This window comes from Thunnus maccoyii, chromosome 16 (assembly GCF_910596095.1).
Source record: "Thunnus maccoyii chromosome 16, fThuMac1.1, whole genome shotgun sequence".
Taxonomy (NCBI): domain Eukaryota; kingdom Metazoa; phylum Chordata; class Actinopteri; order Scombriformes; family Scombridae; genus Thunnus; species Thunnus maccoyii.
Window position 1 is genome coordinate 12,823,909 of NC_056548.1, and position 27,818 is coordinate 12,851,726.

General features: G+C 41.8%; 2 protein-coding genes across 4 annotated transcripts in view; both read left to right on the forward strand.

Annotated features, from left to right (window-relative positions):
* The window catches only part of spred1 (sprouty related EVH1 domain containing 1), a 44,770-nt gene extending 21,860 nt beyond the window's left edge, over positions 1-22,910 (forward strand). For 2 of the 3 annotated variants that reach the window (XM_042388099.1, XM_042388098.1), the window contains 5 exons: positions 2,224-2,494; positions 6,695-6,863; positions 10,699-10,745; positions 17,178-17,333; positions 17,474-22,910. In XM_042388099.1, the coding sequence (XP_042244033.1) occupies positions 2,255-2,494; positions 6,695-6,863; positions 10,699-10,745; positions 17,178-17,333; positions 17,474-18,169 (1,308 nt within the window). In that variant the 5' untranslated portion in view covers positions 2,224-2,254 and the 3' untranslated portion in view covers positions 18,170-22,910. Of the gene's footprint in view, positions 1-954; positions 1,001-2,223; positions 2,495-6,694; positions 6,864-10,698; positions 10,746-17,177; positions 17,334-17,473 lie in introns of all 3 variants that reach the window. The other variant, XM_042388100.1, reaches the window with a different exon arrangement.
* A 1,126-nt stretch (positions 22,911-24,036) lies between these two features.
* Positions 24,037-27,413, forward strand: fam98b (family with sequence similarity 98 member B). Its single transcript, XM_042388578.1, has 8 exons — positions 24,037-24,229; positions 24,414-24,562; positions 24,674-24,802; positions 24,887-25,062; positions 25,896-25,976; positions 26,096-26,212; positions 26,483-26,650; positions 26,741-27,413. Exons 1-8 carry the CDS (start codon positions 24,192-24,194, stop codon positions 26,996-26,998), a joined length of 1,116 nt encoding a protein of 371 aa, XP_042244512.1. The 5' UTR covers positions 24,037-24,191; the 3' UTR covers positions 26,999-27,413.
* The last annotated feature ends 405 nt before the right edge of the window (positions 27,414-27,818 follow it).

Below are 27,818 nucleotides of genomic sequence, written 5' to 3' on the forward strand. Positions count from 1 at the left end.
AAGCAACATATTAGCAAAGCAGTAGCAGTTTCAGTCCCCCATCGGTGACTAGTATGTAGGATGCGTACAGGGACAGCGTTGGGTGTCAGCGATAAACAATTACTGTGGTTGTGGTTGTGTAAAAGGAAAATATACTTGAAGTGCAAAAACATGCTTCGGGTCACAGTTACGCACATATAGCAGTCATGATACAGTGCAGACAGCTGTACTATATCCCTCAGTGAGACGGACGACTGAAAAAATATGGTAGAATTGCCTCCTGTGTAGACAAGCCTAAAAGGCGGTCTGTTTTGTTGGTTGGTTTATTTTGGAATTACCCGTATTTATCATACTCATCAATCCTGTGAGAGAACTTCGGTCAACTAATCCCATGGTGCCAGGATATCAAAGCTTTCACATGTGAAGAAAAAAAAAAGCTTCAGATTTAATGCTCACTGGCTCTTAGATTAATAACTAACCAATAACCTGGGCACCGGGGTTTGCCAAGGGTGTGGAAGGCAGGAGACCAAAGGTTGCCTGTACTGAGTAGGCCAAGATTTAGAGAGGAGAGGCAGTAAGGGGGAGGACACAGCCATTGGTCTTTTAGAGCAGGAGCTACTAGTTAACTATGTAATATATTACATGTTATCAGCCACTGATATTTCTCTCCCTCAATCACTGCTTCATATTTGGCCACTGTCAGAGAAGAAATTCTTCACTGAACATTTCAGACTTCGTGACCTCATCTTCATTGGTCAACCTGGATGTCGGCCAGAGAGCAATGTGTCACAGGAAGACATCCGGCAGTCACATTCTTTACTTTTTTTTTTTTTTTTTTTTGCCCATTTCTGTCAGCTTTTAGACCTCTCTCAGTCTTTAATATGTTACCAGGAGTTTCTGCAAAAACGCTGCCCTCAGCACACCCTGACCTTTGTCATTTCCGGTGGCCCAATGCAGTCTCTGTTATCTAATCAGGGAAACATCTGACTCCAAGTGAAGGGACAGAGAGGCAAAGGAGGAGGTGAGCTAGCTAAACATGGGAATGAGGGACAAGTAGATATGGAATTATGATGTTTGATAATAGTCGGTATCACTGTATGTTGCGATACAGTCTATTGATTCACTGGCGCCAAAATAGTGAAACTTTCAGTTGTGAAATTGTGGTAGAAGTGTTTCCGTCTTTGACTGCAGACTTTAAGATTTGAATTGTTATACTTTATGGCCTTTTTCCAGTTTGTGCCTGCTTAATATTTGAAGAGTGTCATGTACGTTTATGTTGCTGAACGTCTGAAAAAACTTGAAGCCATATAAGTTTTCAGTTTCATAGATTTTGTGACATATTAGAGATAATTGTCTTGCATTATATTAGCCTGTGATTTAAAGCTCTAGTGGGTGAAAGAGGAGTGAAACAAGCACTAGCATCAACACGGGAAATAAAAAAACGGAAAGAGGGCGATGTGAGCTGGAGTGGCTGTCATTTGTTGTCTAGTTTGAAACCACCTACTTTAGGGGAAAGGTTGGAAATCTGGCCAGAACCTGAACCTGGCCACATGGTCAGTCACCCTCCGACTGGGTTTAATCATACACCGAAAGCTTCAGACGTAATGAATAGTAACCAATAGTCTGTTAAATCACGAACCACAAACAAAATATACATTTAAGCCAGCAGTGAATGTCTGACTTTGCTCTTTCGCATTCACATATTTTCGGTTAGCTTGTTTTTTTACACTACTTCCGCTATTTTTTACACAGAATTGGATATTGAGTATTTTTAAACTGCTTCTGCTACAGCCTAAATTTCCCCATTGTTTTGTTCCTTTTTATTTAATCTTAGTATCAGAGTAATTCCAGTTTATTCTGGCCTGTGTTGAAAGTGTAAACATTCAAGTTCTTGGACCAATGTGACAAATTTGTGAAATTTTAGGGTCTTCTCAACATTAACCCAGAGCTATCTCCTCGCTTTGCCTCTTCTGTATGTCTCACTATATATATCCACTTACTAACCATTTTGTGTAGACTTCATGTACTGTATTGCAACTTGTTCATGCTGCCACTCAACTGTATTATGTGGATTGATACTCCATGTAGGCTGTTTATTTCTGTGACAAGAGAGGGATCCTTAAGAAAAAGCCCCTGATAGAATATCTCAAATGATGATTACTACTGATTATGTTCACTAACAGCATTTTTTTCCCTTCTGATTCCCTCCACCCTCCTCTTCTTCATCTCTCACCTCTTCCACAGTGACAGTTATGCGCGTGTGAGAGCAGTGGTCATGACTCGGGATGACTCCAGCGGTGGGTGGCTTCCCCTGGGCGGCGGAGGCCTTAGCTGTGTCACCGTCTATAAGGTCAGCCGGGCGGAGGACAGCAACAGCACCCATAGCGGAGGCAGTGGAGGAAGCAGCAGCAACCTCAGCCCCTGTAGCCCCAGTCCTAGTCCCAGTCCAAGCCCTAGTCCCAGCCCCACCGCTGTGGAGTTCCACATCAAGGGCGAGAGGCTCAAAGACAAATTGGTAAGGAATACCCTAGCACATGTACTGTAGATTGGAATAATGTTGTTTTAAAATGTATTAGGCACAGACAGTAAAGGCACAGTCATACTCCCTATAGGTGTAACTAGCTAGCTGATATTTAGTCGTTCCTTCGGTTATTTAGTCGTTCCTTCTCTTTCAGGCACATTCAGGTGTACAAACCGGAGATGGTGCATTTTCTCTGATGAGCTCACCATGAGCCCCCCTTTCCCAGACCCTCCTCTCTCTGTCTCGCTCGCACGCACTCATACACACAGGAAATGGTTGTTTGGCTTTCCTCCATGGCGCAGGTATCTGAAAATAGGAGTGAACTGCGTGATGCTGTGATGCATGATGACATCATCAGGGAGAAGGGCAGATTACTCAGGAGAAGAGAATGTGGGATGAAGGATGTGGGAAATGCACAAAGAGCTTTGGAAGGGACCTAAAGGATGGAATAGGGGCTGAAAATTCACACTCACTCACTTTTCCATGAGTACACAAGTCATTTTCCTACCTTTTTTTTATGAGCATTTTCTCTTTCTTTATGTGTAATGTAAAGACTGTGTCAGAAGCATTCACACGAATTAAATTAGGAAAATATGTTCCAGGTTGTTCTAACAGCAAATAAGTGACCGAATATGTAGCCTACATGTTTAAATCCCTCAATAGTTAATATAGTTTAACTGTGAGGAAATAGTTGCAAGTTGTATGGTCAATCTGTTTCCTCACAATCGAAGAAGTAACACTGAGGCACCAAAAGATCAACTTGTACATTGTGATTCTAATCCTTATGGCTTTTGCTTTACTTGCTGTAAAGCTTGTGACCTTCTTGTCACACACTCGTGCTGTGTTGTAGATGTAAAACAGATCCAGTAGATGCACTGGGATAATCCTGAGTCTCTGGTAATGAGAGTGTAAATCTGTGTTGTGTGTGTGTGAGAGAGAGAGATATAGAGAGAAAAAGAACTGACTGTCAGAAAACAGAGGAGGCCACCATGATGCACAGAGTCTGTCTGCTCCTGACAATCTGACATTAGAGGCTTGTTACAACAGGGCGTCTAAATTACCTTTTTTTTTTTTTTTTTTTTTTTTTTTTTTAATCTTCTTTGACTGAAGACATTTTATGTGCGTTTTGTGTTTACAGCCTGTTTATATTTGTACGTTGCTATCCGAGCGTGTGTGTGGCACAGGAAAGGGTGTGACGGGAATGCCGTTGTTCAGACAGGGTATAGACATGGCTCAGATACCCCGACGACTGCTCTGGGATGTGGTAAAACACCCCTATCACCACCAGAGTCTACCCCCAGCCACCACAACAAACACCCAGCCATATGTAGGTCTGTCGGGATGCCACCCAGTGCCAGGGTGTTGGCGTCAACCACAGCGCTACCGACAGTCTGAGGGCATCAGAAGAAGAGAGACAGAGTGATGAGTCCAAGACAACAACAGCAACAGACAAAACCACATTGGAATATGCTAGCCATGCCAGAAAGAGATGCAGGGCAATATCTGTTCTTGTTACCACAGAATTGTTTAAAACAGTTACGTCAGTGTTTTGATTACAGAGGTAAAAGAAAGACCATAATTATGTTGTATGAATGATGTTGAAAAGGCTGTTTGGTTTGAACTTGTTGTGCCTAAAACAGAAAAGAAAAATGCAGTTCCATATTTCAGATGTTTTTTGTGATCCTGAGGGAGCGCAGTGTTTTTAATTCAGAATAGAAAAGCATGTCCTAACCATGATAGGAACCTGGATAGAGGAAAACAGATAAGAGATGGAGTTTTATATTTTTTAAAAAAAAGGCAGAGTTTCAGCTGGCAGATATGATGTGATTTGGGTGCATAAGAGATGAGGAATCAGGGAAAGAGATGTGTGTAGTCAAAGAGCAGGAAACAGAGGTGGAGCCAGATAGACGGAGACGGAAGAAGAGAGGTGGAGGGGATCTGTCTATAAGCGCAGTGATGCGGCACAGAGTGTACTGGTGATGACTCAGCTGGCTCTCCATATAGCTACCAATCACTCTCCTTCTTGCCCCCTCCTTCCTTTCTCTCTCTCTCTCTCTCTGTCTCTCTCTCCCTCACTCTGATTCTCCAACTCTCTTAAAAACTACAGATCTAATTGGTCGATGATTATTTACCATACTGGCTCTCGGATTATGACAAATCTCTGGCTAAGCTCTCTGCCACTCCACCTCGCTTCCTGTCTTTCATAGTCTTGGTGTCCCTCTGATTGATACAGCTGTGAATGTGGTGTAGTCCAGGCTTACTGGAAATAGCTTTGCCTCGGGGCAAGAGCCCACTCGTTTGTTTCCACTGTTAACATTGTCATTTGTTAGCAAAATGTGTTTTATTAGCTGTAAGCCTTGGGGTTATTGGATAAAAAATATCAATATCAACCAATGCTAATACACAGCAATAACTTTTATATGCTCAAAACAAATATTATTTTATCCCAAGACAATCAAGATTATTATATATCCTTTCATTCCAAAGCAATTAATACTTAATTTAGTGTTTTTGTTAAAATGAGATTATCAGGTTGTAATTATACACTTTACATCGTTAGCAAGGCACTGTTCATAGATTATAACCGATTGCTCCCACCTGGTTTCTCGTGTGCATGTAAGTGTAATCTCTCTACCCCCACCCCCCATTTCCGCTCTCACGCTATCTCTTCACTACTCCCGGCACGTCTCACCTGCGTCTGTCTCTGTCCCCTCTCCTCCTCTTAACATCTCCAAACCTCCGATCCGTTTCTGTCCGGGTGGCTCCTCCTCCTCTTTTCTCCGAGCGCTGTGTGGAATGTGGTGTTAAGTGTCGTCCTTCCATGCAACCGTGATACTTCCTCTTCTGTCAGCCTTGCTGCACGCTCACCTTACCTGCTCCGGCTCCATTCAGTCTCGCCTCCACAATCAGCTCCAGAGGCAAAGCGGACCCCCCTCCACCCCCCCCACCCCTTCCTTGCCACCCCATCCTGCTCACATCCATCCCTCTCTTCTTCCCTCTACCTCATCCACTGGCTCTGGGTAAACACGCAGGCTTAACCCTTGCCCCCAGCTTTTCTCGGGGAGGCAACAGTGACATGAGGGCAGATATCGAAGGACGTCTTTCACATGCAGAAAAATTATGTCACGGTACGCTTTCAACCAGCATAACCAGCATTTCTCACCCAGACACTGAAACGTGGACCTGTGTACTTGAGCGATCACGCTCCCTCTCTGACACACACATCACATATCATCAACCTCTAGTACAACTGCCACGTATCAACCTCTTTAAGTGTGCATGTTTGACTGTTGTCCAGATCCAGGGGGAACAGTGCCATCTGCTTTCAGTTATCGAGCATTGGTTTGCGACCATTATTCTCTGACAAGGCATTCATGCCACAAAGATGCACGGTGTGGCACTTGGGTCATTGAGCTTTTCATCACACCAGCTCCCGCAGTCATGTGTTCTCTCACGTAGATCACCGCGCGCATGCTCACACATTCACACCCCATTAAGCCACTCTCATACACGTTTTTGTAAAGAAAAAACTCAGACTGTAATGGCCGTCTCTCATTTCATTTAATCTGCCTAGAGGAAGGCCGGGAGGTGGCCCAGTAGTCCTGATTAATAATAGGCTTTGGAAACACAGTCTCTCTCTGCCACACACTTTGGCTGCCTGGCTCCAAAACATACTCAGCCCCCCCCCCCCCCCTCTTTTTCTGCCACCACCACTGCTTTCCAACTTTATCATCATCTGTAATGAAAACCCCACCATTTAGAATGTGTTTTACAAATTATCCAAAAAAGTATGTGAAATTATTGGGCTTAGGATGATTTTTTTTTTTTCTTTTGATTTCTATTTTAGAAACTCTGGAGTTATGTGTAGTTTGAGTTGCAGGCCCCCCCCCCCCCCAAATTCACGTCGTGGTGGAATGATTGAATGTGACACATTTAAACAGCTTAGGGTGAGGAATAAGATGAAGGATTTACATCTGTGTTCCCCCAAAGAGTCCTTCCCACAGACCTTTAAATGATGCAGTTTCCAGTCTGCATACTACCAACTTATAGCTTGACAGTCTCCCAAATGGAATTTTAATTTTCTAGCACTGCCTGAGTCTATAGGGAAAGAACCAAGTTGTGTGACCCCACCTTTAATTGTCACCACACCTTGTTGTTTCACTCTCGACTCTGTGTGTGTGTTTTTTTTGTCAGGTGGTGCTGGAGTGTGTCCTGCAGAAAGACCTAGTATACAACAAGGTCAACCCAATCTTCCACCACTGGAGGATCAACGACAAGAAGTTCGGACTGACCTTCCAGAGTCCCGCTGATGCCCGTGCCTTCGACCGGGGTATACGCCGGGCCATCGAGGACATCAACCAAGGTGGGCATATGTGTGCGTATATGTCTGCTTGTGTGTGTGTGTGTGTTTTTTTAGTTTAGAGCAGGTAAAACCAGATAACAAAGTCAGGATCAACTCAGCGGAACGTCCCTTAACTTGGGAATCAAGCAACCAGCATCGGCTATTGTTTCCATATCAAAAAATCAGAGTAGCCCACAGAATTCTCGCTGCCATGTTTTTTTCACTCCTCTCAGCCTATCATCATAACACCAGGTTTGTTTGGAATTCCCTCTGAGAGGTTGCACTATACTATGCATGTTGGCAGCCATCCAATACGTGTAAAATAATATGGGTGTATGTGTATGAATGCGGCATGCATTCTGCTGGCGGGTGTCTGCAGCCTGTATTCCTGCCTGTTTGTCATTGGCTTGTAATGGCTGACCTAGCATCTGTTCTAGGAGAGATGCATAGTGTTGATTAGCGTTGATGACTCCCCTCAACCCCCCCCCCCCCCCCACCGTGCTACCTGCTCACTCACCCAAGCATGACCCTTCCTGTGTTATCTTATCAGTGCCAGCTGCCCAGATAAACTCTCTACTTCCTGTAGAGACTGGCAAGGCAAAGCTGTGCCCAGACAGTGGGTGATATATGACAGAGCGAGAGAGGGGAGGGAGGGTTGGTGAGAAAGACTCAAAGAATGGGTGGCAACCTGAGATGAGGGCAGAGTTTTAGTCAGAGGAAGCTTGACTGGGTCAGGCTTTTATGTTGCTCAGACTTATTAAGTAAGTTTGAGGACTGGCTAGGCTAGTCTTAAAAAAAAAAAAAGCCAATGTTTGGTTTGATCAGTGTACAGCGTGATATTCATTCATTCATTTTTTTTTTTTTAAATGCTAAACTAGATATTACACTCGAGTGGAGTTGAGTCTCTGAATTGAGTTAGCAGCTTTGGGTCCTGATAAGCATTATTTTTTAGTTCAGTGCCAGAGGTTGCAAAGTCATCCAATTAGCAGGAGAATCGCCAGCTCAGCAATCTGCCACCCAGCCCCATATTACACAAGAGGCTGGCTGGCTGGCTGGGGAGCTATAATCTTCTTTACTCTCTAGACCCGGGAACCCTGGGGAGCGTAGAGGAGGTACAGCAGAACATATCGTAAAGGCTTATCACCGCTGGGCATCAGTAGCTTCTTGCCCACAACAGTTTATCTTGGATTTGAACTTCCTGGGCACCAGTCCACACAAATTCTAGGTGAAAGGTAATCACGGGCAACAACTGTCGAGCTGGCTTTGCAAATAGCTTCGACTCTCAATTTCAAATGAAGGAGGAGAGAAAAGAATCATGGATTGCTTTAAACGTAAAACTATATTAATCAGCTATTGGAGGTCATCCATCAGGACTGCTTGGTTGGTGTGAGCGTGTTGGCCTATGGCTGTAATGACATCAAAACGGTTCGCATTAGAGCTGAAATGATCAGCTGATTAATAGATCAGTTGGTTGAAAATTAAACGGCAACTATTGTGGTAATCAATTGATCTTTTTTTGCCAAAAAAAAGCTGCTTCCAGCTTCTTAAACGTGGATATTTGCTGGTTTTCATAGCTCTCTGTGATAGTATATAGAGTATTTTTGGATTTGGGGCAATAGGAAGACAACACCTTTGGCTCTGGGACACATTTTATAGATTAATTGAGAAAATAATTGTCAGAATAATCAATAATGAAAATAATAGTTGCAACCCCCCTTTCACACAGCAAGATGTGGAAACATCTCTGATAGCGGGACAGGGTGATTAAACACATTTCCCCGTAGCTGACGCAGAGGCCGTACAGTATTGTGTCTGCTAGTAAATGCTTCAACTCTTTCCTGTGAATGTCAGCTACAGCAGGTGATGGTGAGTTTCAACTCCCCAGTGCACTTCTCTCTCTCTCTCTCTCTCTCTCTCTCCTTCCCCTGCTGTCCTCTCCTCCCTCTGTTCTCCTTTCTCTCCTGGCATCTTCTGTATTCTGCCAGTGTTGTGTAATGCCTCTCCTCAGCGCAGGCAGGCAGGCAGGCGGGCGGGCAGGCAGGCAGGCAGGCAGGCAGGCAGGCAGGCAGGCAGGCAGGTTCTTCTGTATTCCTGTTGCATCGTTCTGCTGCTGGACTGCTGCGTTGAATGTGTGTGGGGAGAAAAAGAGGCAGTGAGAGAGAGAAAGGGAGAGAGAGAGAGAATATGTTTTGCCTGTGTGTATGTGTGCGCACGTGTGTGTATCAGTCTTGCAGTCCTCTGTTGCCATGGCAACACTGGGCACATGGCTCAGGCAGCTTCGCGGCCCAGCACTGCCAGAGTCGTGCTGCAGGAAGCCTCTTTCTCTCAGTAGTGAAGAAATGCATACACACATACACCTTCCTCCATGTGATTCAGAGACACAGACACACCGATGGACAGACGGTGTCTAACACAAGCCCAGTGAAATCTTCTCTGTCCTCTCTGTGGCGGAGACATCACTGCCATGTATTGCTGTGCTCGCTTCACTGAATGCAGACAGGCTGGCTGTTGCCTCAGCGCTTCAAATGAGGCCTTTAATTAAGTGAACCTAAGTTTTAAAAAGAACCTCCTCCTGATGCCCCAGGTACAAACAGTTTCCCCTTCATCCCAATGGAAGTGGTTTAATCGCTGTTTTGCCACAACTGTAGCTGCAACCATTTTCTCATGTTTTAAGTTTCTTTAACAGTGTATTCTTTTATCTGGAATATGTTGGCTGCTGTTGCTTCTCGTGCTAGGTTTGCTTTCAGCAGACATACAGTAGTGTTGTGTTTTAATTAAAGAAGGGTGAAACTACAATATTAGTTTGAATTCCTGTACCGGTAAAGTTATAATTATACTAAATGACTCTTCTGGAGCCAGACATGCAGAAACTACTGAGTGTACATGTAGCTTGTTCAAATTTCGTTTTAATATTTGCATTTCTTGTCACTTTGTTGTTGGACTTCATTACATCTCCAATCAAAGGAGAGAAAATCAGCTTGGTAAATTATAAGACCAATAATGTAGGATTGGAAACAGATTAAGCTAGGAAGGTACTGCATACCAGAATAGTTACTATTCTGACGTTACTTCATATGCTGTTTGGCACTACTTTTTAGTGACGTCAGTGTCTGTTGGGTTTGCCTGACACCATCCACAGAAGCTGTTATTATTCTCTGAGGTAATGAAAAGCTGTAACACGGTCAGCCTGATACCTGAAACATAAGCTCTGACTCCAGCATCTGCAGACGAGGTGTTTTGGATGCGGAAATGGCGCATGGTGTTTTAGCCGAGGTCGGGGGTTACATTATTCTACGCATGCATATTTCATTAACTTCTGTGTGCCCCACTGACACAAAGCAGCTTTCATTTCTTCCCCCCCCCATTAGGCTGCAGTCAGAGGAAAGCAGAAGTCTTGGCCTATTTTGGCCTTGACAAGAATCAGTGTTGTAAATGTGTAAATGTGGTGGCTTTAACTTGCTAAGGAGGGAAGATGTCACCCATTGACAGTGAAGTAGTTTTTGATGAATTAAATATAAGAATTGTACTTAGGGTTTTAAGTGGAAATATATTTTTGGTTTCATGCATTTGTGCAAGGAAGTGGATGGAAGTGGATTAGTTTGCGTCTGGGAAAGGATTTCACTAGTGGACCATGAGATTGTGTAGTGTACAAAAAGCTGATTCTACATGTCAGTAATATCATTGGTGTTTGTGTGAGGTTTTCTTTGAGATGTTACATAGATCACGTGCTGTTATTTTATTTATCTAAGCCTGTTGTGGCTTACTGACTGTAGGTATGCTGTCTACTATTAAGTGGATAAAATGACCATGTCAGTACTCTAATCTTCCTCTCTTCTGTGTTCTTCCTCTCTTCCAGGTTGTCGGTCGTTTGGGGAAGGGGATACTCCCGAGGATGGACTACCGGTGAGTGAGATCAGAGCTGAGACGTTCTGGCTGTTTTAGAAGAAAATGTGTATTGTTGTTTTTCTTGCGTACTTTGAGCAGTTCAGTTTTCCCCGTTTGAGTGCGTTAGGCCAAAAGTATTTAGGGTTTAAGAATTGTTCACCACATATCTGTGTAAAGTGCACTTGTGTAAGTGTAATGTTGGATTTTATAAAGTCATATTTATCATTCCACTCTCCCTCACTGCTGTAGAGGAGGCAGGTCGTAGCTAGAACCCGAGCCATATGTTTTGAGCCCTGATGTGTCCCAGCCAGGCGCTGACACCTGCCTTTGTTTTCTAACAGTTGTTCTTAGAGATTTACAGGTGTTTAACCAGTGCCAGCCAGACCCTGAGGTGAAGCTGGGTGTTGGCCAGCAAATGTGCTAGAGCAGGCTTAGCCGTCTCTATCATTCCACCATGGTAGCTGTCACTCTTGTTACATTTGATGCCGATATAATAACTATTGCCTCAGGTGCTGGTTGTTCAAAGGCAGCTTGGTGAAAATTCTCTGTGATTTCAATGTTATCCAACCTGCCTGTGATCGGCATGTGTCGGGCCTCCTTTTTGTTGATAGGGTGAACACTGCATGTTAAGAATGGTATGTATTTGCCCTGTTCTTTGGCATGTGGCACTCTATTGACTATCAACATGTGTGGTTAAGAATGCTGTTCTCTCTTTAGCGGAGACAGGCAGCAGGTATATAGTTCAAGCTTACACACCCATGTTCATTTGTTTTAGATATCAGGCCTGTTACAGCAACGTCAGTCACCTGTTCTGCTTCTGATTGCAATGTAGGTGAAAAGTTTATGGGAGGAAGTGCAGTTCTTCTAAATGCATACTTGAGTCACCAGAGATATAGAAAGCTCTGCACATTGTAAGGCAGTCCAATACAGCAGTCCTGCAATGAGTGCTACATTTGTGAAACTTAATGAAATGCTGTTAGCACAGTGTCAAAGATGTGTTTATGAAACTCTAGTAATTGTAGTTTGAGGTGTAGACAAAGGTACAGCCTCAAAATCTACAACAGAACTGAGTGAACACGGAAACAACTAAGATAGTTGCCTCAACTATATAGTTAATAGTAGCTGGACTGTTGTATTGCATTTCATGGTGTTTCTTATTTTTGACATCATACCATACCGCCTATTAAATTCTAGTTTAAGGATGTGGTGTTCATAGCACTTACCAGAGGCTTGTCATCACATTTGACCCCCCTCACTCCCACACCCACCCCTCCCTATTATCTGACGCCCTGAATGAGCAGTGAAGGAGGGAGCTGCGTTCCTGTTCCTGTGGCGAAGTTCCTCTTTAAGGAATCAGCCTGAACATACAGGAAATCCAATGGCACCACTGTTGCTAGGCAGCGGGGGGGAGGGGGGCTAGAAGGGGGTGTTCACAAGGTTCAGTGAGTGAGCCACCGAGGGTGTCACCATGGTGATTTGGCACCCGAATGTTGCGGTCGGAGACCTGGGCTACAGAGAAAGAGAAGTGAACCAGTGGTAAGTGCTGCAGCCAGAGAACTAGCAAAATACCACCACACCACAAGGTGTGACATTAGCTGTGTTGCTTTATTCTCCATCATAAAGTCACACCACTGTTTGTACTGATACTTTTATAGAATATCAGCTCTCACGTCATACACAGGCTCATGAAGGAATACATAAATTCCTGTGTTCGGGTCTTTAGTTTGTGTTATTGCTGTGCACTTCTAGAAGTCACTCTTGGAAAAAAATATCAATCTCAATGAGATTACCTGACTTATAATAAAGTTAAAATAAAAATAAATTTAAAAAAGTAGTAGATCTTCCCTGAGTAGCTGTGACCTTGTCTGGAAAACTCACCAGAGTCTCATCAGAATGAGGGGTTACCACCTAGCCTTGTTTAGTGATTAGATTCAGACATCTCTAGAAAATGTCTTTAAGTATTTGAAATGACTGGAATTCATGATAGTCTTGTGTTATTTCAAGCATTTGAATGATGTATGTGTGAGTAGTGCGTGTGGTGTGTGTGTGTGTCAATGTAAATGCGTTCAAGACTGTCCTCTCCACCCACATCCTGCCCACTGAGGCTCAGCACCCACTTGTATGGCCTTCACAAGCAGATCACATTCTTCCTCTAACTCAGAGAGACACACACACAACACACACACACACTGTATGCACATGCAACATACTTTACCCATTAAAAAAAAAAAAGAAGAAAAAAAAAAAAAGTGGTTGCACAACACTCTACTCAGCTGTGATGACCCAGTGCCAGGAATTATGTTGTACCACCGCAGTCCTTCCGCTAGTACAAAGTAAAATGCATTTTTTTCGAATGCCACAGGAAAACATCCGCATCTAATTTAGCACTGGCAGGAAGTTTTCTCTTATCAGTTTAGTACACAGAGGTTTTGTTGGCCAGTTGATTTTTACAGCCTGACTGGTAGACCAAAAACTTTCAGGCTGGTTTGGTGCGGCTTGATAGGGCTCCATAAAACACCATGGAGCCAGGTAGAAGAGTGGTTTAAAGGAATAGTTCCACATTTTGGGAAATACACTTGTTGTTATTCTTCTTTGTTGCTTTGTGTTAGATGAGATAAGATTGATACCACTCGTGTCTGTCAACGAAATGGTTCAGCGGTTAGTACTGTCTGACACACTTGCACACTTACATACTTGCCTCACAGCAAGAGTGTCCTGGGTTCAAACCACAGCCTGTCCCAGGTCCTTTCTGTGTGGACTTCCCCTCGTGTTTGTGTGGTTTTCCTGACATAGACATAGATTTAATCCTCCTGTCAGTGCCCCTGACCACTTTTATACAATAGGATGTATATAGGATGAGTCAAATGCAGAGGTCAAATTTCTTTTTAATTTATGTGAGTGCCGGGAAATGACAATAAAGAAATCTTAATCTGAATATGAAGAAGCTACAGCCAGCAGTTGCTTAGCTTAGCACAAAGACCGGAAAGGGCTAGCCTGGGTCTGTCTAAAGGGTTTGTCCAAAACTCACCAGTTAACAAATTATGTCTTTATTTTAATCCGTTCAAAAACCAAAAGTGTAAAAATACAACAATTAGTGATTTTTAAGGGTGTTTATGCATCAGACTATTTCTTGACTGGCTACATTGACTTCACATTGACCTATATGGATTAAACAAATGAGATATAATGTAATTAGTGGGCTTCAGAGGTACTGGTAGGCAGATTTTATTACGTTTGGACTGAACCAGGCTAGCTGTTTCCAGTCTTTATGCTAAGTTAAGCTCTCCTAACTGTAGCTTCATATTCAGCGTACAGACATGTATGAGAGTGGTATCGATCCTCTCAACTTGGCAAGAAAGCATGTTTCTCAAAATGTCAAACTCTTCTTTTAAGGGATACGTGGGGACTAGCCAAGAACTTGACTGTAGTACTTTGATTTTTAGTTAACTTATTATGCTAAGACCTATTTCTAGAGTGTGAGAAACCGATATGACAGACAACCGTTTACTGTTTCTGATCGAACATCCAAACTTGCTCACAGCCTTTTCTTCTCTATTCTTTTCTATCTTTAATACAGAGTTATTGCGTTACAGGCTATATATCTGCAAGGACGCGGCTATCTGCCAGGATCTGTCTATGTCATGCATCAACGCAACAGCATGTTGATTTGTTGATATGAGCATGGCCAACATCACAATAGTAGTGAAAAATGGACCACGATAAACGCTCTAAAGTGTGGCTTCACTTTATTAAAGCAAGCAACAAGGCAAAGTGCGATGCATGTGGGACCAAACATTTAAGGCAGCACGGCGTTGATCTAAAAGAATGTTTGGCGTTTGATGTCTTGTGGTCTCCTAGCCTGAGCGTGTCATCAACCAGCACTAGCACCTCACTAGCCATAACATACCTTCTGTTTTGATGTATTGACTTTGTTTATTTGGTTGCAGCAAGGTGTTAGTTCTAGCATTTTTGCCCCTATTGCTCTGACAGACTTGCGCTTTTTGTGTTTCATTGCAAGGATACACTAGCAAGGAAAAACTTGCACAATGTTTTTCTATAGCCCTGTTTTTCTAGAGTATTCCTTAGGGCTTTGGGGACTGACAGACATGATTAGTTTATTTCAATTTCACATTGAATAAAACAACAAAATTTGAGGTTGTCGAGCACCGGAATCCGTCCTACAGTAGGAACCTCACTGCTACCTTTTTCAGTCGTTTTTCACGGAAGTGTGAAAATACCACAGCATCCACAAGAAAATGTATGTATTGACTGGATGGTATGTTTTTATTGTACAATTTACTTTGTAAATGTTCAGTTAAAAATACTTTGAATTCACTTATTTTAATGAAACGATAAAAGATATTTTTGCTATCTCAACATTTGACCTCTTCTATTTACCATATTGGCATTGAAACTGGGCATTGATAAGAACTGGAATCGATGAGCAGTATTGGAATCGATAACATGAAAACGATACCCAGCCCTAGCCCCCACGCATGCCTTTGAATGGAGGGGCTTAGGCAAGCGCTTTAAAAGGAAGCCCAAGTCTGTTTCCCATTTCGCCCCCCCACCTCTCCACCCCTCGCTCCTTTCTCTTTCTCTCACATACACACACAGCTGTCATCTGGCTTTTTAAGTTCTGTGCTGCATTTCTCCAGCTGGAGCTGGTTTATGACATTCCCTCGGCAGACTCTTTGGCCTCTCGCTCTCTTTCTCTTTTCTCTCTCCTCTCTCTCACACACACACACACACACACACACACACACACACACACACAAATACAACACAAGCTCATTTTTTCCTGTTCTGTTCTTTCTCTTCTCTCCCTCCACTGTCTCCTATTCCTCACATTCCCCTGCAGACGCTGTGGATGTGTGTTACACCACTTGGTATGTTTGGAGGCAAAGAAGGAGCAAAGTCGCACACACACACACACACATACACACACACCATGTGTTAGCAGTCTAGAGAGGAGGGAGGGGGGCAAAGTGGAGGAGGAGAGAGAGAAAGAAAAAAGAAGAGAAAGAGAGGGAAAAAAAGAAGTCAAAGGAAGCATCTCTTAGCAACCACAGGACAGTAATTACTGTAGCAGCAGCTGGGAGCAAACCAGATTTCCGCTGTGCGTTAAAGCACTGGCGTGGGCTACTTTACACACGGCACTGACTAACCAGAGCCAGCAGCCTCCTCCACACGCAGAGCAGAGAGAGGGAGAGAGAGAGAGAGAGAGAGAGAAAGAGAGAGAGAGGGTGGGAGGAGGAGAGGAGGACTAACCCTGCCTTGATGAGGTCGGGGTGTGTGTGGGAAAGAGGGACAGCTAGCCAGTGTGAACAAGGCTTGAATACGGTTGGATCGGGTTTGAACGGCGTGTGTCCATGTTTGTGTATTTCTGTGGGACTCGAAGAGAGGAATAACACCGAAGACCTTTATTTTAAAGTTTATTTGGATCATTTTTCAGAAATAAAATGACAGTATTTACAAAGAATGCACTTGTATGAATTGAAATTTTGAATTTAATCGACCCTGATTCATATTTTTATATAATTTTCATAGAAGAGATGATGTTTGGTGCATGAACACGCTGGAAGTTGTTCAGATGGTCGCGCTGACTTAATGCTGGACCTAAAATATCATCACAAGGCTCTTGATGTAATAACTGACTATCCTCCTCCATCACCTCTGCACACATGAATCATGAAATAGCCATCACTTTTGGTTTTTGTTGCTATGAGTAATGAAGTATTGTATTATTTCTACTGGAGCCATAAGTATTTATTCCTGTGGACGTACAGAAATATACTTTTGCTGTATTTATAAAACTGTATTTGATGCCGTCTGTGGCATTCACAAGATGTTATTTATAGACATTATTGATGTCAACAGTTAGCTTTCCCTCTTGTAATTATGACATTGTTCGACGTTCACCTCGCACGGTTTCCGACATTTCTCTCCTTTTTAAATTTAGTTTTTTTTATTCGAATGTTTCAAGCGCCTCTTTTTTAGGCCCATGTCTGTAGGTTTTTGCATCAGTTAAAATGTTTGTGGGAACACATGCAAGGCTGATGGGAACTCTGAGTTCTTAACAGAAGGGCCTTGAGTCATCACCACACAGCACACTCATATGGCCAAGTGTAGGCGCAGGATGCCCCCTGGTGGTGAAGAGTGGAGAACACACACACACACACACACACAGAGCCTACACACCCTGTAGTCAAAAACGGTTGCTGAATTGATCTGGTAGTGAAATGGTAACATAGGGTGTTAGAATGACTGATGTTTACCAGAGCACAAAGTGTTCTATGTTTATGACTTTGCTGGCTTTTCTTTTTCTTTTACGTGTGTCCATCTGAGAAATTCTGTCCTTCACTTGGAAGAAGAGAAAGTTAAGATGAAATTTACTTTTTTCTGTGAACTATCTCCAAACTTACCTATTTCTTCTCTGTATTTCTCCAGGTGTGTGATGAGCCTCCCTCTATCTGTACCCCAATGAAAGAGCCCTTCTCTCCCTTGAACAACGTTGTCTCCACCGAGCCATTCAGGGGCTGCTACGTCCGCACCCAGCCCTTCGACGAGTTCCCCTCTAGCATCCGCCGCTACCTGCCTCCACAGGTCCGCCTCTGCTCAACACAACCAATTGCATTACATTTCCCAAAATCTGAATTATATGTTCCATAAAAATAATTCAAAATAATGTCTTTTAATGTCGCATTGTTGTTGAGCGCTGACTCTCAACTTCCCTCTTCTCGAAGGTCTCTAAATCGACTCGTCATGTCAGCTTTCACATGGACGAGGAGGAGATCGTTCGCATCAACCCACGCAAGGACGTGCTCATCCGCGGCTATGAGGACTACCGCCACCCTGTCATGTGGAAACAGGAGGCTGACCGCGAGGATCTGGACTTCCCCACCGCCTTCCACAAACTGGACAGTAAGAAGTGCGAGTACCTCTTCCCCGACGGCCCTGGTGGGGACTCCCACTCTGGCTCTGGTATGGGCATTGGAACAGGTATGGGGCTGGGTCTGGGCAAGGACACAGCCATCAAGACTCAGCCCTCCCCCCTGCTCAAGTCCAAGAAGGGCCGACGGCGACGAGAGGACGGAGAGCGTTCGCGCTGCATCTACTGTCGAGAGATGTTCAACCACGAAGACAACTGGCGGGGGCAGTGCCAAGACGCCCCCGACCCGATCAAGCAGTGCATCTACAAAGTCAGCTGCATGCTGTGTGCCGAGAGCATGCTGTACCACTGCATGTCCGACTCCGAGGGCGACTTCTCGGACCCCTGCTCATGTGACACATCTGACGAGCAGTTCTGCCTACGCTGGCTGGCCCTGGTGGCGCTCTCCTTCATCGCGCCCTGCATGTGCTGCTACCTGCCTCTGCGCGCCTGCCACCACTGTGGTGAGGCTTGCCGCTGCTGTGGGGGCAAGCACAAGGCCGCAGGGTGACCTGACGCCGGACACTGGGACACCCTCAAAGCTAGCTAACACAGGAAGTGGATAAAAGCGGAAAATTAAAAAGCCGGCATCCTTTTTTCATTCCCCTCTCAGACGGGGTGATGTTGTTGATCCCCAGCTCTGAGGGCTTTTGGAGATTTCAGTTTGTGTTTGTCGCCGACAAGCAGCAGTGGAGGACAAACCATATGCTTTGTGGGAGCTCTGGGCATCAAGCTAAGTTCAGGAGCTTAATCGGAGGAGTAGAAGAGGAGGAGGCGTTAAGATTAATAGACTTGGAGATGTTACTAAACACACCTGTACACGTACACACACACAACACATACACAAACACACACCTCTCTCACATTCACACTCATGCATTGACAAAGCCAGGCCACAAATGTCAGAACTCTACTACAAGTAATGTGTAACTTTATGAAGGAAAATTTGTCTTTTGTACAGAGAGCGACAAGTTAATGACAAAAAAAGAAAACAAAACTATTCTGCGTTCAGAAAAAATACTTGCTGTTTGAGTATGCTAAAAGGGATATGTTCTTGCTTTTTTGTGAATTTGCAGTTGGGTAACAGTGGCCTTTCCTTCATGGCTTCAACATTTGCTGACAATGTAATTATTAGACAGAAAAAAGTGCACTAGAAATGATATTTTCCCCCCAGAGTAAAGGTAACCCTCTCAAATGGATGTGGTACATTAACCCACCATATTTAGCATAATTTTAACATTTGAGAGATGTCGCTGTGGTGGATGTTTGGCCAATTTTATTCCTTGTTTTCCTTTCAATCGAATGTTAAGAAACTCAAAAAGTAACAGCTTGTTTTTTTGAAGGTACAGCTCGGCATAGCTTTTGACATTCATTTAGAAGATGTTAAAATGATTACCTTGCCTTCTCGAGGTGATTTAGACCATTTGATTGCATTCCAAAATAAAGGGATTGATTCCATGATTAGAAGGGAAAAAATGGTAATGACTTTACCATGCTGACTTCCCCGAAAAAATATTTTTTCCACGTCACAAAAAAATAAAAAAAAGCATCAGAACCTCTTGAACCATTTTAAATTGAAACCGATACACATGACAATTTCATTCACTTCAGTGAATTTCAGTTTGAGTCCAGTTATTTACTGCTGTAGTGAAATTGGTGTTTTTGTTTCTTCATTGTTATTTTCCTGCTCATTTTTTATAATTATTTTTGAAACAAAGGCTGAAATGTTGCTCAACCAGCAAGTTTTGTTTTGGTGAGTAAGGGGTTACAATGCTCCTTGGTTAAATAATGAGGCACTTAAATTAGGCTATTCTTTGATTGAGAATCCCTCTGATTTTGGAATTAGTCTGTACATAAATTTCACTAATTTAACATCTAATTTGGCGTCTTTAAAGCACTGCTCTCCAAGCTTTGGTTGCAGCACCCTCTCCAAATTTCCATGTTTGTCCCACAATCAGTTTTTTTTCTTTTTGTTTTCTTAATTTCACCCTCATATCCTGTCTAAGTGTAGTATTACGTTGTTCTTAAAAAGTTAGTCCACTCCTTCCATGTGTCTCCATTTAACAGGTCCTGAATGAATGCGTTTCAGGAATGCTGAGTATCTTAGCTATTAAAAAAAAACATACAGATGTTGTGTGTGTGTGTGTGTGTGTGTGTATGTGTGTGTTTGCGTGCATAGGTCTTCATATGCATTGGTGATTTGATGTGTAACATCACCACTGACTATGTTAGTAAGGCTTTGATGTCCTGACAGTGCTGACCAGTATCCTGTTTCCCATCTTTGTCTCTGAACAAAGAAAGGGTCAAACTGTTAAAGGAATAGTTCGTCATTTTGGGAAATGCGCTTACTAACTTTCTTTCTGCGAGTTAGATGAGAAAATCAATACCACTCCCATGTCTGTCCTCTCATTATGTGGCTGGAGCCAGCAGTTAGTTTAGCTTAGCATAAAGACTAGAAACAGGGGGCAACAGCTAGCCTGGCTGTGTACAAAGGTAAAAAAATCTGCCCACCAGCACCTTAAAAGCTCACTAATTAACTCTTTATATCTTGTTTGTTTAATCTGTATAAAAAGTACAGTAGGATGTGTAAAAATGACAATTTCCTGTTTTACAGGACTGTTTATTGGAGGGCTCATGAGGTTGCCAGGAAACCAGCAAAGATTCCTGGAAGTTACTGTGCCTGGCCAAGAAATAGTCCCACACATCCCGAACGCTGTAAAGGCAATGGTTTTTGTTTGAATTAAACAAACGAGATACAGTGTTAGTGAACTGTACAGGTGCTGGTAGGCTGATTTAGACTAGCTGTCTTCCTCTGATTCCAGTCTTTATGCTAAGCTAACTGCTAGCTGTTGGATCCAGCTTTGTATTTACCGTACAAACTTCAGATCGGCATCATCTAACTCTCAGCAAGAAAGCAAATAGGAGTATTCCCACAAAAATGACTAACTTTTATATTTTTTAAGATCCTTGGGAAACAGGGACTAGACAGACTGTAAGCCAGAGTTGAACTGTGTTTGAAACCCATATCCCACCCGAAAGAGCAGAAAATGTCCAATTTAACACCTTGCTCACAAAACTGTTGTCGACTCAGACTATTCTGGACGACAACACTTAGATTAGAACAAACTCCCAACAGGAATAACGGCTCAGTTTGGAAGTCTGGCTGCAATAACCGAAATGTTTCCTAACTAAGGTATTGGCTTGTTCTAAATTAGCGCTAAATGTAATACACCTCAATTTATAACAGCAGATTTGGTACAACATCCGTTTGCTGTAACTAACAGATATGCATATCTTCTCACCTCCTGTCACTCCTGGTTAAAACGGTGTAGTGGCACCTCAGTGTTGATCCGACTGGATCACAGGACAGACGTTACTTTTCCTAACTCCACCCTGACTGGCCAGCGACACCAACGCTCCCTTTACTTTCTATGCAAACTTTCTAACATGGGAAAACACATCGACCTCTCTGCAGACTGAGTCAGTGACGGGACAGGACACTTTAACGTTATATAGGTAGACGACCAACCCCTGGTACCAAACTCCAAACACCTGTAAATACTTAACACTATATTTAAGTACTGATAATAATCCCAGCTTTATTTGTCTTTGAAATTTTAAAGATAGAGCTGTATTTATCGTTGCTGTCAGCATATACTGTAGCTTCAATTGACAGCATTATGTACATAGGTCACCTTTTAGTATTATTTCACATTGAAAAGTAGAGGGCGTTTGTGATGGAAATGACTATTGAGCTTCTAATAGAGTTTCTCTCTAGTTTTGTACGGTAGATGGAAGGATAGTGCTAACACGGTACAGTAGTGGCAGTCCACTTGTTTCAAAAGTTTGATATATAAATATATATATACATACATACATACATATAAAGCTGCTAGATACAATCACTAATTTTATTGTGTTGACAGAGAAAATTAGCTATGAACGACTGTTAAACCCTAATTCTCCAACAGCATATAACCACGACGGTGAGTTTTTAAATGTTTGATTGCTCTGTGTGATGAAGTGGAAACTTGTGCGTGTGGGTGTGTGGGTGCATGAGTGTTACTATATATGTGCCCGCGAATGTGTGTTTGTACTGTATGCCTGTTAGTTTCCAGCGTGCTTGTGTGTGTGGGGTTGGTGTTTAACCAAATGTTTGGTTGGTTGTCATATTCTCCCATTGTAATTGGATTGCCCTGCATTATTGCAAGCTGAACCAAGGTTTGATGAACCTGATTAAAACTTGCTGGCTGAGAAGCAAAATGTAGGACGTGCATTTATACAAAGTGTAGAGAATGCTGAAATAACACTTCTCATTCTGCATTAACCAGCACAGTGCAACTTCCTGTCATGTACTGTATTATATATGCAACATGTGTCTGTCCGCTTTAATATATATATTTTTTTGACCTGCATTATATAAGACTTCAGTTTTAACCACTTTGCTGCTAGTCTTTTATCCTCTTTCAATCTTGGAAAAATTGTGCATATCTTTGGGAATGCATACAAGTGTACATTCTTGACATTGTGTAGATTAAAAAAGAAAAAAAGCTATATAAACTCTTTCTCTTCAGTGTATTGTTTTAAAAAGGTTACTTTTCACAGCAGTTGAGTGGTTATGTTTCAATTCTCCAATGCTTTGGTGCACTGATGATACTATATGTAAGCTTTTTTTCATCTTACAGCGCTTGACGTAACATTTATGTGATTAGTTCTAAATAGTGGAAGACATTTGTGTTTTGAAACTTGCAGTATAAATGGTACTACTCTTAACTATTCTGTAAACACTGCCTGTTTTTTCTTTCTTTTTTTTCTCTTACTTTCACTCTCTCTTCTTTGTGCATATTTCTTTCCTGTGCATCTTTCTTTTTTTTTTTTTTGTTTTGTTTTGTTTTGCTTTTGAGTTTCTTAGTGCCATCGGCTTTCACATCCTGACAACCTCAAAAAAGTGCCTCACGTCCATCCTAGTTTCCATCTTACAATTTAACATCTCTCGTTCTGGTTCTATTGGTTTCTACACGTCTAGGTATTTCTTATCATGGTTCGAGAATACCAAGTATATGATGTAAAATTTATAGTCCCAATAACTCATGTCATAGTTGTATTTTCTTTATACAGATGTAGCTTGTTACTTTTCATAAATATATAATGTAAATATGCATACATATGTTTGTAACTGTTTTTATGTTACATCATACACTTGTAATTTGACATATCAAATAACATTATCATAATAAAATGGTGAGTTTTAATCTTTTGTTGTGTATACTTCATGGTGTTTCTGTTAATCCATCGCACATCTGTTCAGTCGAGATTGGAAACAGCAGCTGGAAGCCAGATGTAAGTGTTGTGAAGTGTGCTGCAGTCTACTGTGACTGGGAGAAAATATAAGTCACCTACATCCTCATTTGTAAATATTTAGTTACAAGTTAAACTCTCAAGACTGAAATCTCCGGTGAAACATATTTCTGCATTTTAGTTAAAGACATACCATAATTTTACAACTAATTGAGCAAAATAAAGACAGACAATAATGAATAAAATTGTTAAATATGGCCCTATTCCAAAGGCTTCAGAGGTGACAAGATACAGTATTATACTGACAATTACATTTAAGGAGAAACTTATTTTCCCCTGAGTTACAAGAGAGAATCTTAATTAATTTCCATTTGCCTCCTATGAAAACACTGACCATTATCCTATTTTTGTAAATGATAGATGTTTGTGAAGCTCTAAATAAAACCTATAAAAACATTTCCAACTGGGTAATAAAGTAGATTTACTAAAGTACTTCAAGGTAATTTTGAGGCACTACAATATAATTTATTATAACTGTATCATGTATTTTTACTCCACTACATTGTCCTTACAACAGTTACAGTTACTTTGCAGATTAATATTTTACATACATCGAGAAATAGGGCAATAAATAAATTGAAGAAAACTAAATGTCAAAATGCACCAAAATGTCAACTTTTTAACAAAAAAAAAGTGTATGTATGTATATATATATACACACACACACACACACACACACACATATATATATATATATATATATATATATATATATATATATATATATATATATATATATATATATATATATACACACACACACATACACATACACACACACACACACACACACACACACACACACACACACACACACACACACACACATATATATATATATATACACACATACATACATACATAGATACATACATACATAGCCTATTTGTTAGAAATTCACTACACTTCATTGCTAATATCTGAGTCAAATTTAGGCTTATACGTGCATTTTCTACTGCGGTGTTTCTATTTCAATTCGCACTGTAACGGAACGACTGCCGCGGAACTACAGATCAAGGGTCATATGTTTCCCCCCGGCTCACGTACGCAACCGGAACAGCAAACAAGCATGATGATAATGATGCTGAAATGAATGGATTCAAAAGATTTACAAGTAGAAACTCTTGTAGCTGAAACGTCGTCATGTTTTAAGTAGATAAACACTGTTGTCAGCAATGGAGTTTGACATTTTAGACTCTTTAGAGCAGCTCGGGTAAGCTAACGCTCTGCTAGCATGTTAGCTTTGCATTTAGCGTCATATCCACCGTTATGTTATCAGTCTCTGTGTTGAAATAGATAGTGGTGGATTTAAAGTGGCTGGACTTCATACTACGTTTATCTAACATGTTTGTCGTGCTGGTTTGACTCTTTTTCTCTTCGACGTTGCCGCTCCTTAGCTATGCCGGCCCCCTGATGGAGGAGAAGGCGCTCCTCGGAGCTGCACAGGGAGGCCTGTCCTCTCAGGAGTATGTGGACCTGTGCAGGTGGCTGGCATCCAGGTTAAAGCTGCAGTGTGAGCTGGAGGAGAGCATCACTTCTGGTCCAGGTGAGCCACATCCACCCCACACCCCCTCCATGAATGGTGAGAGAAACGATGCTGCAGCTCACACGTCTTTTTCATTAAACCTGCCTGTTTAATCTTTCTCTGCTCCTCTAGACGACTTGGACAGCCTGCAGGTGGAGGTGAGCGGTTTGCTGAAAGAGTTGCACTGTCCTCATGAAGAAGTAGTTTCAGGAATTCTCAAGGGCAGCGCACGAAATCAAAAAGATCATCTAAAGATTGTCTGTATGTAATCACCTCATGCTTATTCTAGTTATTGTGATAAAAACTCTGTAACTTTATAATAATAAGTGTCTTTTTTTGTCTTAGTGTTTCTAAGCTCGGAGCTTCAGGCGGCTCAGATTGTGAGGAGCAGACACATCTCAGATAAACAGCAAGACGAGAGGCTGGAGTATCAGGAGCTCCTGAAAATCTGTCAAACACTGAACCTCCCAGAGCCCCAAGGACAGGATACAGCAGGCGTCTTCTCCCAAATACAAGACAAGGTGGGGTTGTTAAATGCCAAATAAAGTACATTTAATATCAGGGTCACTCACCACCAGTGATAACATTTGATTTGGCCTGTCAGGTGATGTTGGACTGAAAAAACTAAGGCTGCAGCAAACAATTCTCGATTAATCATTTTGTCTATAAAATAGTGGAATAATGCCTGTTTGATTTCTTTAAGCTCATGGTGACATTGTTTTTAGTCTCATCAACTGTCCAAAAACTCAGAGATATTCAGTTTACTGTCATGTTTGACAAAGAGAAGCTTCAAATCCTCACTTTGAAGGAGATGCAAACAGCAATCTTTTGCTTAAAAAAAGCAATTTTTGCTTAAAAAAATGACTCATCAATTATTAAAATGGTTGTTGATTAATCAATTTTTTATCAATTAATTGACTAATCATCACAGCTCTAGTAAAAACATGTAGCTCCACTAACAGCCTTATTGTTTGATCACTTTGAAAACTATACTGTGTATAAAACATAATAAATATGTTGATTTTAAAAATTTGCCATAAATGGCCAATACACCACCTACTGTAGTCATACATACATACACCTGTTTTTCATGCCCAATACTATGTTTATTTTGGACAGTTTTTTGTTGTTTTGTGCTGTTAACTGTGATTTTACCTTTTTATATTAAATGTATTTATGTGAATACATAAAATACAAGAGTAGATGAACAGAACTGATAAGCTGATGTGTATTTACTATTGACTCTTAAGGGAAAACAGAAGCACCACTGTTTTATATTAACGGCAAATGTGTCTGCATATTTTCCCCATCTTTTATATTGTGCTGATACATTAAACCCTGTGTGTCATCACAGGTTAAAAAAGTACTTGAAGATCTCCCAGACGGTTCGATTGGAAACCCCGTGCTGAAGAAATCTCTCAGCAGTGATCAGTGGGTAAGTAGATGAACATGTAAAATGAACAACGCTGTATGAATTCTTATACCTTTGTGTGTGTTTTTGTATTGTGAGTAGTATAGTTGGAATTGATTTCCCTTTTTTATTTGTCTCCACAGGAGAAGCTGCACAACATAAACGCAGCTCTGTCGTCGGAGTACGAGTGTCGGCGCAGGATGCTCATCAAGCGGCTGGACGTCACGGTTCAGTCCTTCGGGTGGTCAGACAGAGCCAAGGCATGTTCATCTGTTAATCATGCATTGTCCCATTTCCTCTAATAGGGGGGATCTAAACTGAGGAGGGTGTAAGTTAATATAGAGGTGTTGAATCATTGCAAAGTCAAAGAACATGTATGGAAAATGCTGCTTATATAATATGAAAAAAAACAGCTTTTTTGAGTGATACATGTCACAAAACGGCAACATTTTGTGCTTTTCCATTTTTCTCTGTAGAAGTTGTTTTAATCATATGTGTGACTGTGTTTTTTTTTGTTTTGTTTTTTTTAGGTAAAGGTGGACAGCATGGCGAGGGCCTACCAGCCCAGGAGACACTCTCTGAGGCCACAGTCGATGGTGGACGCGGCCGAGCTGCTGGCTGCCAGAGAAGACCTCTGCAACGTGGTGAAGACCAGCAGCGGCTCCAGCAGAGAGAAGACGACTTGTGCTGTCAACAAGGTACAGGAGATCGTTTCCCCGTTCCGTACAAACGCCCTCAGTTTGATGTTTTCTTCTGAAACAAGCATTTCTCTCCTCTATTATCCACAGATCCTCATGGGGAGAGTGCCAGACCGAGGAGGACGTCCCTCAGAGATAGAAGCCCCACCCCCCGAGATGCCACCCTGGCAGAAAAGACAAGATGGAGGAGGAGGGGGTGGCTGGGGAGGACGTGGTGGTGGACGAGGTGGTGGAAGAGGAGGAGGAGGAGGTGGTGGTTGGAGAGGAGGTGGATGGAACCAAGGAGGACACAGTGGGCACGGAGGATACGGAGGATACGGAGGAAAGAGAGGACGGTACCAGTATTAGTTTCTACTGATATTCTCTTGTGTTTCCACATGAACTCGACTTGTGTTGTCTGTGGAGGCAGAAAACACGTTTTTACAAGTCAGATGTCAGACAGGCAGATTTCAGCCAAAAATCATCTTCTCATTTGGATGATTAATAGTGCTCCTGTTTTTACTTTTGGTATAATAGTGTTTTGTTTTTATATTCGCATTGTTTTTTTTAAGTGAAAGTAGGAGTAAAGACTTCTTGACAAGTTCCCTTTTTGTTTCTTGGAATGGTGACGAAAACAAATTTGACATGCACATTGTGCCATAATGGTGCATCTTCAATAATATGTTTAAGTTAGGACTGAAATGAACAATTATTCTTATTATCAGTTGATGTCTATTATTTTCTTGATTAATCAATTAGCCGCTGGGACTATAAAATGTCAGAAGATGGTAGAAAAAAAACACAAATGTCTTGTTTTGTCCCAACAGTCCACAACTCAAAGATACTCAGTTGACTATCATAGAGGACTAAAGAAAGATTCACGTTTAAGAAGCTGGAACCAGCGACTCTCAGCGTTTTTTTTTTATTGAAAAATGACTGAAAACAATTCATCACTTATCAAACTAGTCTGCGATTAATTTTCTGTTGATTGACTGATCTTTAGTTTAGGTATCAGCTGAAAATAAGGAGCTGACTCTAAGATATTTAATTCTGTTTTGATAAATGACAAATGATTATTTAATCATCAAAATTGTAGTTGTAGAATTATCAATTACCCTTTTTTTTGGCACTAAAGATGAATAAAAAAAAAAGAAACTACACCAGCTGTTACGTCTGTCATAAAATGCAA